We start from the raw sequence: 16,432 nt of genomic DNA on the forward strand, positions 1-16,432 counted from the left end.
CTGCCTTTTTTCCCCTACCTCTTTTCTGTTTGCAATTTGAAGCTCCAGCTGCAAGTCAAAGCAAAATGTTGCAGCCGGAGCTGGTCGCAACTCAAAATGCTTGTATGTCGGGACGGTTGTAAGTCGAGGCACCACTATACAGTAGTACCTCGCAAGATGACGACCCCGCTAAATGATGAATCCGCATAACAATGACTTTTTGCGATTGCTATAGCGATTCGCAAAATAGTCATTCCTATGGGGGATTTCTGCTGGACGTTGATTAGGTCCATGCTTCGTGATCCGTTTGTTCGCACGTTGACGATTTTTACAGCTGTTTGTCAGCTTCGCAAAATAGCTGCCCTGTGTTTTCCGGACACATTCTTTGCAGGGCAGCCATTTTTACAGCTGATCGGCGCTCACAAAATGGCTTCCCCATGGTCGATCTTCGCTGGACGACGAGATATTTTTCCCATTGGAATGCAGTAAACCAGGGTTCAATGCATTCCAATGGGGAAACGGATTTCTCATGACGACGATTTCACTAAATAGTGATTTCAATGGGACGGATTATTGTCGTCATGCGGGGCACTACTGTATTCCATTTTTTAGATCTGACTTCTGGCGAAGTAGGTATGCTTTGCTTTAAAGTTAGACAGATTGTAAATACTTTGAATATTTACCTACTACAGTTTAATTATCAATCTGGGTTTTGTTGTGTCATCTGTAAATATTAGATTAATGCATTCTAAGGTTTTCTGGGTTTGTCGTCTTTGAGGACAAACTAGGAAGAAATCAAATCCTGCATGCATCACTGACAGTGCTAGAGATTATTTTCATGTTTGCTGTAACTGTGAATTCCTGCAAATTTTACATTGCTAGGAGAGGAGGGGAGTTACAAAATAGGATCTCCCTAAAAGAAATTTACAAGAACTAAAATAATGCTGCTGGCATTTCTTCTGTTGAGCTGACACTCAAACTCTTTGGGATTTTATATCAGCAGAATGATATGGTTGTTCAAAGCCTGTCAGTTCAGCAGTTTGAAAGCATGCAAATGTGAGTAGATAAATAGGTACCACCTCAGTGGGAAGGTAACAGCGTTCCATGTCTAGTCGTGCTGGCCATGTGACCACAGAAACGGTCTTTGGACAAACGCTGGCTCTATGGCTTGGGGATGGGGATGAGCACTGCACCCTAGAGTCAGACACGACTGGACTAAATGTCAAGGGGAACCTTTACCTAATGATATAGTGGCATTTCAGCAGCAAATTGCCTCAAGTGAGGAAACCAGCATAGCCATCATCATCCTAGCAGAGCTGGAAGGGACCCTATGGATCATGGAGTCCAGCCCCTGTCAAGGAAGCACTGTGGGGAATCAAACTCCCAGCCTCTGCCAGAGACCTAAACCACTGAGCTATCCAGACATCATCTGTTGTGCATCGGGTTCTGTGATTCCATATGCAACGGATAATGTCTATGGTGATTTCTTAACTTGACGCCATTCACCTCCAATAGGCACGCCATTTGTGTTACGCTTGTGGATGTAACTAAACAGGATTTTAGCTGAAAAATATTGCCTGATGTCCTCTGGATTGCCATGTGATGTAAAAGAATTAAGACCATCATAGCATAATTTGATAGTTCCACATCAGTATGTTCAATTCAGTGGTTCGTGGCTAGCGGTTCAGTTTACTTTTTTCCTTTGCAGTCCATTTTACAGTCATTTGGAGATCCCTTCCCACAGCTGCCAATTGTATAGCTCAAAGTTTTTATTAGATATGTTTCTGTTACCCAGTTGCCTGATGTCAAAATTCTGTTACTTGGAGAATCTGCATGTGCTTCACACACTAGGATATGCACTTAAGCCTGCCTCCTTGAAATGCATGAGTAGGTGATATCTTGTATTGGACCACTTAAAATAAAACAAATAGCAAGCTTTCATGGATGAAATCCATTTGGGGGGGGGGCTCTAAGCACACACCCTTCATGGGTGGTGCAAAACAAAAATCATCCAGAAATTGATGCTACATATCTAACAGAAATGATTGGTTCTTCTCGTGGCCTCTTAGTGTCTCTGTAGCAAGGTTTGGGATGTTTACACCCAGGCTCTTGAGACTAAAAGGCTGTGAATTACCCTGTGAGTGCCCATTATTTAAAATGACCACCCAGACTGCTTATCCTGAGTTGCTTCTTTAAGTAGCTGGGCTATGGAGAGCTCCTTGCTCTTCTAGTATGGGACTCACACAGACAGACTTGAGTGGCTCTAGTGTGGTTCCACACTTGCGTTCCTCAGTTACCGTTCGCTGTGAGTTGTGGAACTATTTTTTAAACTTTATTCCTATAAACTTCCTTTTCATTGGCAACTTGATGCGGTCATTCAAAAGGGAAAGCAGTGCTAATCTCTGTATCTGCTCACATGTTTCCCCGGGATGTGTCTTCTCTTTCACAGTGATTTTTTATGCGGCATTTGTAGTAATTACTGTACACAGATTGACGCCAAGGAGCAAGTCTACCAGGTTTTAATTCCTGTGGTCAGCAAGCGTTGCCCCCAGATGCCAGACAAATCCACAAAGCTTTAGCTACTGTGTTGTGAGTTAAAAGAACACAGCATCTGTTGAAAAACACTCTTATTTTTTACTGTAAACATTACGTGAGTAGGGTCTAGATCAGGTTAATCCCCTTGTTCTTGTACCTGGATCTTGGAGACCTGATTGGTGCAGTGTATTCTTTTTAACTTTTCCCCAAACAGTTCTCTGTGGTGTACATTGTACTGCCCAGTTCTAATATCTTGTTTTAGGGAAATTGTGTTCTTCACCCTTTTCTCTGGTATGGGATGCATTTCTCTTTCTGTTCACATGTATGAATAGAGAAATGATTTTTTCCCAAGGGATTTGGAGTGTGGCATCTTTTGACATCCTCATTTTAGGTCTCTCATTCTTTCTCTCTCTCTTAAAAATCTTGTCTCAGCAGAATTATACGAATGAGTGCTCATGTATTTCAATCATACTAGCTCGCTTTTTGTATTATTTAATTGCATGGGGCTATAAAAGGCAAATTTTACAAGAGCACAACCCTTCCAATATATGAGGCACATGCTGTGTTTCCAGGACCAACACTATCCCTGCAGTGCAATGTTACATTCTTTGACATTGCACTAATTTAGCAGTGAGTCTGCACAGTCCTGAGTCATACGCAGTTTCAATAAAACTCTTTGGGTTGCATTTCTGGTTGAAACCTGTGGGACTCTCACTACATAGGTTTGTTAGTCTTCATGGATTGTACTGAACTGCTTTTTTAGGTTCATTTAACACCGTAACCTGGCATGTAAGTAAGAATAAAGGGCAGATGTAGCTCCATGGTTTGGAATACCTGGCTGTGGAGCCATGATCTGGAAGTTTGAATCCCTGCCATACCTGGGAGACAAGATGGCCAAGATCACCCGGAGCATGTATGGCTGATGGGGCTCCGTGACCTGTCTCCTATGTGGCCTTGTATAAGCTGCACAGTCCCGAAGCACTAGCAGAAGGAGACTCTAATAAAACACTCTGAGATATTTCATACTTAGAAAATTCTGAGAAGATAGCTATAAACGAGAATTGACTTGCAGCACATTATTAATTTTTTAGACATAAATATATTCACGTGCTAGCTCAAAGAATTAGGTATTTGAATTCGAAACAAGATGAGTGTTCAGTTCCCCAATACCAGGGACAGTCAATCAAAATTATAAAAGCATTGACTGGGACTATATAGCAGATACAAGTTTTAAACAAAAACCTAATTATCTGCTGCTGTTGTTGTGTGCTGTCAAGTCAATTCTCACTCGCCAAGTTTCCTAAATATAGAGTGCTCAGAAGTGGTTCACTAATTATCTTTTTCTTGAGATGTCCTGGAACTGTTCAGTTTGCTTAAGGCCACACAAGCTGGCTCTTCTCTCAGGAGGTATAGTGGAGAATCAAACTCGCAATCTCTGGCTGAACAGCCAAATAATCCAGCTAGCTGTTTAAAATACAGGTTTATCAAAGGAACCTGTATAGAAACCACTTTAAAAAATGTATTCTCGAAGGCTTTCACGGCCAGAATCCGATGGTGGTTGTATGGTTTTTGGGCTGTTTGACCATGTTCAGAACATGGCCAAACAGCCTGAAAAACCTACAACTTACCTTTAAAAAAACTGCTACATAGTGATGAAAAGTTCCATAACGTTTGAGTCTGGTGTTCAACTGTTGTTGGCTTTGCAATATGAGCTTTTACCTCATAGTTCATTTCTGGGAACTGCTTTGTTTTGTGTTTTTTATGACAAAGTTTTGTATGTAGTTTTTAAATGTTGTGTCAGTGATTATAATGATGTAATTGTCTCCAGCTAATTAATCTGCTGTAATAAATAGAAGAAACTAACATTATCTGTCATTAAATGTATTTTTGAACACAGGCCCATCATGTTACCTTCCTTTCCTGTTGGGCCCACTATAAAAGTACAAACTATTTTAATTAGATCAACTTGTATATGTTATCGCTAAAGTAGCTCCATGCTATGCAACTGTGATACTGTTTGTCAAGTGTTGCAGCAGAAAAATGGGCTCATCATTAAATTCTTGCACATACATAACAGTGCATCCTGTGGAACTGTGTGAATTTCAGCTGTACCTAGAAGGACACATGACAGGGGGGCTGATGGCTATAATGTCAGTGGGGCAGTGAATCCACTCGAGGCTTTAGAATGAACTTCAGATGAGCTGTGCAAGGTGCAGAACAGATTTTAGGGACAGTTTGTTACCAGTTATATAATAGTCAATTTTAAGGTGTAGATGTTCATCACTAGGGATGAGATTTGAGGATTTTTTTGGACTACAACACCCATTATTCTCTATTCTGGGAGTTATGCCTGACAGACTGGTATCTTACAGAAACCTAAATGTGGCTTACCTGGGAGAAAGGCTTCAGCTAGAAAACTTTGAGGCCTAGCTAGGCCTAGCTCCACCCATGTTTTATGTTTCTGCCCCAGTTCTATCTGGGAACCTTCTGAATAGGAACCTAGGCAGATCTAGGCTGAACTAGGCCTTAAAGCCTTCCAGTTTAGGCTTTTCTCCTGGATGAGCCACATTCAGGTGACTGTAAGGTGTGGATTTGTCTGGTATAACACCCAGAATGGTAAACTATGGGGTTTGTAGTGCCAAAAATCCTATCCTGTTCATTTCCATAGCCAGCCAAAAAAAATATCCAAATATTCAGACAACTGGATTGTTCCCCATCAATAGTTGAGCTATTTAAAAACAAGCGATGCTTCTTCCCTTTTCATTACAATAGGGATATTTTCAGTAACTATGTAGTTTCTGTGAAAAATCCCTTTGTTATTTCGTTTGCAGCTAAGATCAGAATTAATCAGGAAGCTTCGGAGTGTGTGGATGATATCATAATTCTTATGACTCAGAAAGTCCCAGGGCTTCAAACATGTGAGCACTGGCTCCACTAAACCAACTCCTTGGCTTAGGTTTGTAAAGTTCAGATCAAACCCCGGAGTGGATTCATTGGCCTACTAACAATGGAGGCACCAGACTCCACTAACGCCTCCCAGTTGAATTTTATGACTACGGTGTCTTGACCAGTCTCTGCAGTCTCTAAAATCTCTGAAATAAACACAGATTTTAATATTGTAACTTGGGAAGCTCTGTATAGTCCTTACAGTTCACAAACTTTTCTACATCTAGCTGCTTATTCAAAAGGCTGGACTGCCGGCCTGTTTTGGTAATTTCTTAACTTGATATCTTGTTTTGAGGTGCAGGAGGATTTTTTTATCCCCTTTGGAAATCAATGATAGTAGAAAACATTGTTGTTCTTCATGCATTCTTACTAAGGGATATTCCTTTTTGTTTTGTTTTCTTTAATTAGGCAAACCGACCTCCTGCAAAGCTCAATCTGTTAACTTGCCAAGTGAAAACAAATCCAGAGGAGAAAAAATGTTTTGACCTCATATCACGTAGGTTTGTTGTTTAGTTACATAGGTACTCAATATTAGTTACTTCTAAATACCTCCATTTTGTTTCAGAAGATAAATTAATGATTCTAAAATTGAGTCTAATATAGTTGGTATCTGTGATTACTGCATCTTGCTTTGTTTAAGCCTAAGTCGATTCTTGTATTTCAGATGTCATTGTTATGTTTGTCAGTAAAACTATTTGTTTGTCTGTTTTTGTTGTTGCATCCATCATTGGGTCCAGCAGCACAAATAGCTTGCTTTGAGTGTGAGCTCCTGCTTTCACTGCAGAATCAGTCTCAAAACCAGTCAAGTAATTTGTTTAGGCGCCCATCATCTGGAAGACTATATTGTATACAGTATTTTCCTGAGTTTAGGGTTTTCCCTTTCATATCTGGGTGCAGCATCTTATGTATTAGCTTAAAATTTCTTGTTGCTAACAAAGTTCCATTGCCTGAACTTGCTGAAATGTTATGGAATGTTCACAAACACAATAACTGATGAACAGGGCTAACCATTCTCCACAGCACAGCTTTTCTAAAAGAAATGAAAGATCACTTTGGCTTAGGGGAGAACCAAAGAAAACTGCATGGAACAGAATGGTCATGTGAGGAAAAATTGCTGAGAAAGGGCATGTGTGTTGGATTTCCACACAGCCATTTTAGCTAGACCTAGCAGCAGTCCTCTGGTTTCAGATCCTTCAATAAACTCTGTCTCAATTTTTTTGAGATGATATTAATAGCATTCTTCACGAGAAGGTAGGTACTCAGTGTGATGTAGTGGATAGAGTGATGGACTAGGATTCTGGAGACCACGGTTTGAATCCCTACTCAGCTGTGGAAGCTCATTGGGGGAGTGGAACTATTAAAACCATACCTTAAACATCTCGTTTATTTTGAAAAGCCATATTAGGGTCACTATAAGTCGGTTCCAACTTGATGGCACAAAACAATGAAAAATGAGAAGGTATTAACAAAAGCCATGGCTTTCAGTTTGCAAGACATGATCAGGGCAAGAATGAAGGAATCTTTTTGAGGTTCCTGATTTATAGGATCGCCACAAGTTGAAGGCAACTTGATGGCACTTAACAAGGAATTAATAACTGTTCCTTTTTTTGATGGATCATTGGAGTTTACTAACCTGAATCTGTAAGAATAAATGGCACTATTCCGACCATCCTCAACAGTGGCCTAAAACGCCATTGCATAGTTTTATTATGCCTATGCCAAGTCAACATTTATATCTAGTAAGCAGTTCCATAGAGCCAGTTGCACAACTAGTTGTACAGTCAGTTGCATAACCAGGCATGCAATGAAGAATGCCTGGGTAAAACTCTCTCTGTGAAATTCCACAGGCATTACTTTACGAAACTCCAAATGCAATAGGATTTCAGCCAACCAGTGTGAATATATGTATTCACACTGGCTGAAAAATACAATTATGGCCGTGTTTTAGTTTTCTTTCTGCTTGTGTCAATCCTTTCTAACTTTGAACGCTGACTCTACCATGCAAATATTCCAAAGCTGCTGTGTACGATAGACATTTTAGCATTTTCTGTTTTGAGTTTTTGGCTGAATGCTCTCTTTAGTTCTGGTTGTTTTGATGACGGTTTGATGCTGATATATACTGTAGTTCCAAATGGAGATTGGGATCCTTCTTTTCCACATTTCCTTCCCACATTCATGATTCATCTCTTCTTTTCAGCTGTTTGCTCTGACTACAGTGTAGTTTCTCCCTGTCAGGGTTAACTATGGTTAAAACTTGTCCAGAACAAAAGCTGTGGGAAAGCATTGGTTTAGAGCAGGGATTTCCAGACTTTTCAGAGTGAGGGCCACAACATATATGTTCTAGATTTCCAAGGACCGAAGGAAGTTGTGTGTCCGCACATCCACATGCATGCACTCCCACCCGCCGGCCAGGACAGATAAAAGGCAAGGCAGGCTAGACATGGCTTGCGGGCTGTAGTTAGGAGACCCCTGGTTTAGAGGCAATGTTGGTTAGCCTTTTTGGTAGCTAGTGTGGATACAGACGTAATAAATCACTGAAAACAAAACCATGGAAGGAAAGCTGGAATTTGCATATAAATGGCTCAGATCCTGTCAGGGACTTGCGAATGTGTGAGTTAGTGACCATTTGCTGCAGAAAGCTAAACAGTTTACATCGGAATTATCAACAGGATTCTGTCTGATGACTGGGTTAATATTACTAATTTTGTGTTCAGAAGGTGCTTTTCTATTATTTTTTAATTTTTTTAAAGAGTCACCCACAGAACAACAGTTATTGAGTAATTCAGAAGTAGAATTATTAAGTAGGTAAAGAAATAAAATCTACAAGCTATAATTTGGAGATTGGGGGCATTGAACACTGATATGTTAGAAACTGTAGAGACCGCAAAGTGCCTTGTAGACCTATATTTACCCTTTCCCCAAAAATAAGACCTAACCTGAAAATAATCCCTAGTATGATTTTTTTAGGATGCCCGTAATATAAGCCCTTCCTGAAAAATAAGCCCTAGTTAAGTGAAACCCCACCCTCCACCATTGTGCAGCAACCAAAAGATGACATGACTATAAAACAAAACATCCTCTGAAAATAAGCCCTAATGTGGTTTTTGGAGCAAAAATTAATAGAGGACCCTGTCTTATTTTCGGGGAAACACGGTAGTAGAAGTGTCACAACCTATTTTGTGTTCTTACCTCAATTATGTATGGCCAGTGGAGTTACCAGCTGCATTTGGATGTGACGCTGGGACACAACTGCTGAGCATTCTGGCCTGTTTGTAGAAAAGCAGCCTGATGAAATACTGTAGTCAGAAAACTATCAGGAAGGAAAAGCTTCCTGTTACAGTGAAACCTGGACTATCACTTTGTCCTTGTTTTAACCAACTGGAGTCTGAGGCCAATATTTAAAGTTGATCTCCTGCTCCTGATTCTTTAAGGGAACAACAAACCAAGGTTTTGCTTCCTGTTGATTCTGTGATCATCTTTTGAGAGGAGGTACCAACAAGGGGATTACCAGGCAGTACTGTATTTCTGGCAAGTCCTTGTCTCCGAACACAGCCCTTAACTGTTGCTTTGCCTGCCCATGGTCAGAATTCTTTCCCCCTCTTTTTGAATTGAGACATTATGACATAACAAAACATTTATATCCTATAACATGTCAGAGGTAAACTGGAACATTAGTTGCCTTGAGAATCTACTTGTTGTGGATGGCATTAGTTTATTTTTTAGTAAGTAAATACCACCCTGCTTTGATTTCTAAAGCAAGGTAGTATTTGGAGGATTACTGTAATTGTCACCTATTGATGTTCCGTTTTTCCTGGGTGGAAAATGACCAGAATAGTTTCCCTTCTTCTGCTAGATCAGGATGTTCCTTTTCAGTTAAAAGAATGTAAGTGTTTCAGATGAGTACCAGTTCGATCAGAGTTTATATTTCTTTCAGACCTAAAATCTATCAAAGTAAATATTTTACTTTTAAAATTGTGGATTCTCTCTCTTTTTTTCTACGTTAAACATGCTTCTCATTTACCTCCACTTTTATAGTGCCTTTGATACATATGTTGTTTCCCCTGTTTTCTTCTGGCTAACAACCTAAACACTGTGCTTTCAACCTAGCACACTTGCTTCTTCATTGACTTACATGTTTCCCTCACTCATTCTTCCATTTCTTTTTCGTGGCCTCTGTGAATGCATACATATGGGTATTGTCTGCGCCTGCACTGACTCTCTCGGAAGATTCTAGAGCTAAAAGTTACAATTTTATGGTGTGATCCTCCACGAGGTATATGCTCCTCCCACCCATCATCTTCCCCAGCTCCTTTTTTCCGCCGAGCTGAACGGTTCTCGGGAAAGATTGAGTGCTTCGCTAGTTGCCTTTTGGCTATTTTTCTAGGCTCCTTTGAGCTTTTGTTTGTTTTAATTTCCTACTTAGTGATCCTCCATCTTTTTATTCCCATTTTCTCTTTTTTTCCCCTTCCCCCCCTCTTCTCTAGTTCTTTGCTTATGGCCTCACCGTCTCCTTTTAAAAGGTGTACGACCTGTGCAAATAAAATCACACTTTCTGACGGTCATAACCAGTGCCTTTTTTGTTTGGATGAGGAACATCCCACCTATTCGTGCCCTGCTTGTAAAAATTTAACCAAGCCGGCACTTAAACAGAGGCTCCAAAGACTTCGGTCTTACCTCTGGCATACAGCCATTAATCCTCCTACGTTGTCTTCAGAAGCGGCTAGATCTCCTGCCCTTTCAGCCGATAGACTTCCAGCGGGCCAGTCTACCTCTGATTCTACCTCCGTGCTACCAGTTAAGGACACTGCTGAAAAAGCAAAATTGTCTGGTAAGCACAAGCTGCCCTCTTCTCAGAAGTCTCGAACTCACGATCTCAGCTCGAAGAGAAAACCTAAACCTGCCCCTAAGAGGCCCAGAAAGGACAAACTTCCCAGAGTGGAGCCCCCTCAGCCTTCTCTGCCTTCCCCTATCCTCGAGGAATCGTCCAGAGAAGCCCCTGATTCAGCCTCGGACGGAGATGATGCTCATGATGTTGCCGCCCCATGATGCCGCTCCAAACCCCGAGCATTGGCCTCAACGCGGCTGTGCCACAGTCCAGCCCGGCCTCAGCCCATTCAGACCCTGACTCAGGGCGGGCAGCTGAAAGCTCGGGATCCGATCTGGACGTTCCCCCTTCGCCTCCACGGAAGAGAACGGAGAAACGAAAGCCGAGGTCGGTCCCATCACAAGGTGATTTATGCCCTTTTCCAATGGTACCATACCATTTAGACCCCTTCATGTGGCAATCCTGGTACGAGAGGTTCCAGCCTGAGCAGGCTAAACGGCCAAAAACAACGCCGGAACTCCCCCATACCATTCCCTTTGTGGACTCAAGTCGCCTCCGTGCGACTGCTTCGGCCCTGGCAGTTTCGGCTCCACCCGTTCGCCCCCTTGTCCCATCGAAGCAGATGCGAGACAAGGTTCGCGAGGCCCTACCAGTTTGTCCTGCACCCTCGATGCCAGACCCGGTAACATCTCAGGGCCCTTTCGAAGACTTCCCACCCCAAGGGCATCAAGCTCCCCTGATGGAAGGCTTTGGCCCATCGGACTACCCTTCATCTCCAGGCTCCCCTGCATCTTCGGAGGCACAACACTCTCAGTCCTCCCATGAGCCCGACCTTCCCCCTCCTATCCCAGATACGAGGGGCAGCCATGCTTCATCCTCCTCGGATGACTTGTCCTATTCAACCCTCATCTTTCAGATGGCACAAGCAACCCCCGTCCGCTGATGCCGACCCGGTGTTTGATGACATTAACCAGGAGCGTCCCGTTACTTTCTCCCCTTTGACAAGTCTATCCTTCAACTTATCAAGGACACTTGGGGAAAACCCCCTTCAATCATGCAGATCTCTCGCCGCACCGATGGCCTCTATAGGACCCATGGTGCCGATGCCGAATTCCTCAACAAACATCCAGTGCCTAATTCTATCATCGTCGAGTCTAGTCAAGCTTGATTTCAGGCTAAGTCCAAACCTACCCTCGCCAATAAGGATGGCAGGAAAGTTGACACGATGGCCAAACGAATTTACTCTCTCCAAGCCTTCTTACTCAGAAGCATCAGTTATCAAGCAACTATGGGCGCTTTTCAGCGTCATCTTTGGAATCAAGTCCTTCTTTTCATTGAATCATCTCCTGAACCCATGAGATCCGACCTCATCAACATCCATTCACAGGCTATTTCTCTCGCCAAGTATCAGAGGATTGCGGTGTGACACTCCGCTGAGGCCGCTTCTAAAACTCTAGTCACCTCTATTTCTATTCAACGCCATGCCTGGCTTAAATCCTCCACAATCTCTGATGACACTAATTCGAGAATTGAGGACTTGCCTTTTGACGGTACCGGCCTGTTCAACTCCACAACTGATGACACCAAGGAAGACTTCCATAAGAAGTGTAAGACTGCGCGCTCTTATTCTGCCCAGCCATCTTCCGCCTATCAACGGCCCTTCTACCGTTTGGGCCAGTATCATCCTAAACAATATCAAAATCAAAGGTTCCAACCTTACAGGCAATATCGCCCCCAGCACGTTGACAGGTCCCTACCTGCCCCTCAACCCCTGATGGCATCGTACCGACCTCAAACCCTGCCTCGCCAATGCCAATCCTTTCGAAAAGGACAACGAAAGGGTACGCAATATTGACAACTACCTATGCCTCCCTTGTCTGATATCCCTCTCTGCCCAGTGAACTGTACCAGACTGGCCCCATTTTTCCATCATTGGCGATCCATTACCTCAGACAAATGGGTTCTATCCATTATAGCTTCTGGCTACCTCATAGAGTTCTCCGAACTACTTCCATTGGGGTTCATTCGATACACCCCCTACTCTTCTGCTTTGCAAGATGAGGTCACCAAACTTTCTCAGTCCACATTAAAGGTCTATCTTTCAGACATTATGACTCACCAGCCCGACGACTCTCCCTCCTCCAAGTTGTTTTCTCACCCAACTGTCAAGAAGTTCCTCAAAGGGCTTAACAACATTCGCCCTCCTCAACAACGTATCACCCTCCCAGTGATCATTACAGCTGGTTCTTAATGCCTTGATGCGGCCTCCATTCGAGCCCATGGCGTCCATCGACCTCAAATTCCTGACTCTTAAATCAGCCTTCCTTGTTGCAATTCCATCAGCCAAACGGGCTAGTGAACTCGCTGCTCTTCTAGCCAATCCTTCCTTTATCCAGTTTCACCCCGATAAAGTGACTCTTTATTTTGACATTTCCTTTCTCCCGAAGGTGGTCTCCGACTTCCACCTCAACCAACCCATTATACTACCCTGCTAATTCAAGTCTCCTTCGTCGCCCCTAGAACATATGCTCCATAATCTCGATGTCAGACGTGCCCTGGCTTTCTACGTCAAAAGGACAAAGACTTTTAGAAAGTCCAATAAACTCTTTCTATGCTTCCACGGCCCAAACAAAGGGGCCTCAGTCTCCTCTCAATCCATAGCACGTTGGATTGTACAGACTATCTCCCTTGCTTACAGCTTGTTGGGGAAATCTCCTCCAGAACATTTGACAGCTCATTCTACCAGGGCGCTGTCCACCTATACTGCCTTTCAGCGTGGCACCGAGGTTCCTGACATCTGTTGTGCCGCTTCGTGGTCCACACCATCCACGTTTGTCAAGCACTACCGGCTCGACATCAGAGCACACCAAGATGCTGCATTCGGCAGAGCTGTCCTGTCATCTTTTTTACCGTGACAACCCACCAACCGGTAAGTGCAGCTTGCTAGTCACCCATATGTGTGCATTCACAGAGGCCAGGAAAAAGAAAAAGAGGTTACTTACCTGTAACCATAGTTCTTTGAGTGGTCCTCTGTGAATTCACACAACTCGCCCATCCTTCCCTTCTATCCATCACGGGTTAACTATGTAATTATTTAATTAATTCTTTCCTTCAAACCCTGTGGATAAAATTAAGGAACTGGGGAAGATGGTGGGTGGGAGGAGCATATACCTAGTGGAGGATCACACCAAAAATTGTTACTTTTAGCTCTAGAATCTTCCGAGAGAGTCAGTGCAGGCGCAGACAATACCCATATGTGTGAATTCACAGAGGACCACTCAAAGAACTATGGTTACAGGTAAGTAACCTCTTTTTATTGTCCTCTACCTTCTTGCTAATCCCTCAGATCTGTCTATGAATTAAATACATGTTCTGATCCTTTCTCTTTACCATGCAGCTGCTCCTCACAGGATTTTGCATTTTGTGATTCAGGTTAAAGTGGTCACCCTTTTTGTCTTAACATCCTTTCTTGAACATGGTGAAGTCCAAAATAAATGTTTGCTGTTGTCGTCCTTCTATCATCCTTTATCCTTCTGATCTGTAAGTTGTGTCAGGGCAACTGGACTTCTTTCTTGTCAGCTTGAAACATTTGGCTGCTCTTCCAAGTAGCTTTTTTCTGAGGAGAGTTGGTAGGAGACCCCGATACATTCTCCAAATTCATTTCATTTTCCCCTGGTCTGAATAGGCTTGTTAGAAGGACAAAGGACTTGGGGTGAGGGATAATTCCACTTCTGCAGTTCTTCTCCACCCATTGTTATGAGTCGTTAACAGTGTTCTTTCCGTTGTGTTAGGCCAGTGGTTCTTAACCTTGGGTTACTCAAGTGTTTTTGAACTGCGACTCCAAGAAACCCCAGCCAGCACAGCTGGTGGTGAAGGCTTCTGCGAGTTGCAGTCCAAAAACACCTGTGTAACCCAAGGTTAAGAACCACTGTGTTAGGCCTTAAAGATTTTGGACAGAGAAGATAGGTGGTTTGAGAGAAGAGTCAGGGAGGCCATACATGAACATATAGAAAATACCTCATTCAACAGGGGTGTGGAGGCCTTAGATACAATATGTCTCTTATTTACAGTGGTGCCTCGCTTAACGATTACCTCATTAAACGACGAAACCACTTGACGATGAAGTTTTTGCAGTCGCTTTTGCGATTGCAAAACAATGTTTTAATGGTAAAAATTCACTTAACGATGATCAGTTCCCTGCTTCGGGAACCGATTTTTCGCTAAATGACAATTTAGAAACAGCTGATTGGTGGTTCTAAAATGGCCGCCCGCTGTGCAAAATGGCTCCTGGCTGTGTTTTCAGGACGGATTCCTCACTTTACAGGCACAAAAAATGGCCGCCCCTATGGAGGATCTTCGCTGGACGCTGAGGTATTTAGCTCGTTGGAACGCATTGAACCGGTTTCAGTGCATTTCAATGGGCTTTTTTGTTTTGCTTGACAAGGATTTTGCTTAACAGTGATTTCAACGGAACGAATTATCCTTGTCAAGTGAGGCACCACTGTATCATGTTGCCCTTTCATCCATCCCCACAAAGAGCAGGTCCACACCCACCAGAAAGACCACAGTTAACAGCTGTTAAGGATCCATGACAATGGGTGGAGAAGGACTGCAGAAGTGGCATTTTCACTCACCACCCATCCTTTGTCCATCCAATGAGCCTATTCAGACCAGAGGGAAGTGAAACCAATGGGGAGGATATATCAGGGATATTCTACCAACTCTCCTCAGACCAAGGAAGATGCTTGGTTGAGTAGTGAATTTCAACCTGACAAGAAAGAAATCCAGTTGCCATGACTCAGCTTCCAGATAACCACATCTGGATGACAGAGAATCTTCACAGACATATCCTTCTGTCTTAAGTGACTGCTAGGAAGGGATTCCCGCCACTTGTTTGGTCAGGAAATTGTGCTGCTGCCACCTGTCTTATTTCATTCCTATGTTCTGAACATGTTTTGTACTCTTTATACCTCCTTTCATATTTCCTTGACATATTTTTTTACATTTCAACATTCTTATGTTTCCCTCTGCCAAATTAGATGGTTCATAATGGGGACTTTGCCTGAAGTAAAGCTCCCACTTATAGGTGGAAGGTTCCTGGTGTTTACCCCCCATCTCCAATCCTCCTGTAGTGCTCCTCTTGCTACTCCTCAAGTCTTCTAAAACTAGTTTTCAAGGAGTTGCCGGAGGGGTAGGATCTGTGATGGGTACTCTCTCCTTATATAGATTGATATAACAAGATCTTGGGATGCTACAATCTTTTTCCTTTATAACAGGAAACATTCCAGTTGCTGTAAATCACAGACATAACTCTGCTGCCAGTGTGAGTTCTCTAGATGTTTTCACTGCCAAGGCAACGTTTGGAAGAAAACTGTTCACATCCATTGGCTTGCATGTGTGAACATTTATCTTTTAAGTGTGACTAGTGTGATACGCGTAACACAGGGCAGTGGTTTCCATGCTGCTCAGGTAATTTATGGATCAGATCTCTGTTCTGACCCATGGCAAATGCAGCGCTAGCCCACTGCATGAACCCCAGGCTTCTGGAGAAAAGGGAATATGTAGCCACCCTTTGCTGGCAGATATCCCAATACAGAGCTCTGTCATATCTCCAATCCCTGTATATTGGAACTCTGCTTATACGTCATCTTCAGCAGAAAACAATTGATACAGGCTGAGATATAATTCTCTGAGATGTATCTATAGGATACACATGTATCTTGTGACACCTTTCAGAAATCTCATTTTTAACTGTGGAAGATCTACTTAAATGTGATAATGACACTAGGAAAATGTTTTAACTTCCCATTTAAAATGATACAGGCTTCTTATAGAACCTTCTTGAAGTATTTGTTACCTAAATATTGGCTTGTCAATGTTAAATAGAAATATCATTGTAGAAGTTAAGATACAAGGAAAATCAAGTTTGAATAGCAGAGGGAAGAATGAAGAGGGACACTGCTATGTCCCAAAGAAGTAGAGAAGAGCTTTCAAAAGCTAAAGGTTATCTGGGACCGAAGAGTGTATATCAGGGTAATGAGCTGTTGGGGACCATGCATGGTGGGGAGGTGGAGTGCTGGGATGTCCTGCACTGATCCAGCCAAGCATTGCAGGAAGCACTGTACTGGAAGTGAGCCAGGAGGAATT

The 16,432-nt window shown here is 42.8% G+C and overlaps 1 protein-coding gene across 3 annotated transcripts in view; it reads left to right on the plus strand.

Annotated features, from left to right (window-relative positions):
- The window catches only part of ASAP2 (ArfGAP with SH3 domain, ankyrin repeat and PH domain 2), a 147,741-nt gene that overhangs the window by 77,653 nt on the left and 53,656 nt on the right, over positions 1 to 16,432 (plus strand). For all 3 annotated transcript variants that reach the window (XM_073001454.2, XM_020796609.3, XM_020796610.3), the window contains exon 12: positions 5,869 to 5,956. In XM_073001454.2, the coding sequence (XP_072857555.2) occupies positions 5,869 to 5,956 (88 nt within the window). The remainder of the gene's footprint in view (positions 1 to 5,868; positions 5,957 to 16,432) is intronic.

The sequence above is a fragment of the Pogona vitticeps genome, chromosome 1, assembly GCF_051106095.1.
Source record: "Pogona vitticeps strain Pit_001003342236 chromosome 1, PviZW2.1, whole genome shotgun sequence".
In the NCBI taxonomy this organism is placed as follows: domain Eukaryota; kingdom Metazoa; phylum Chordata; class Lepidosauria; order Squamata; family Agamidae; genus Pogona; species Pogona vitticeps.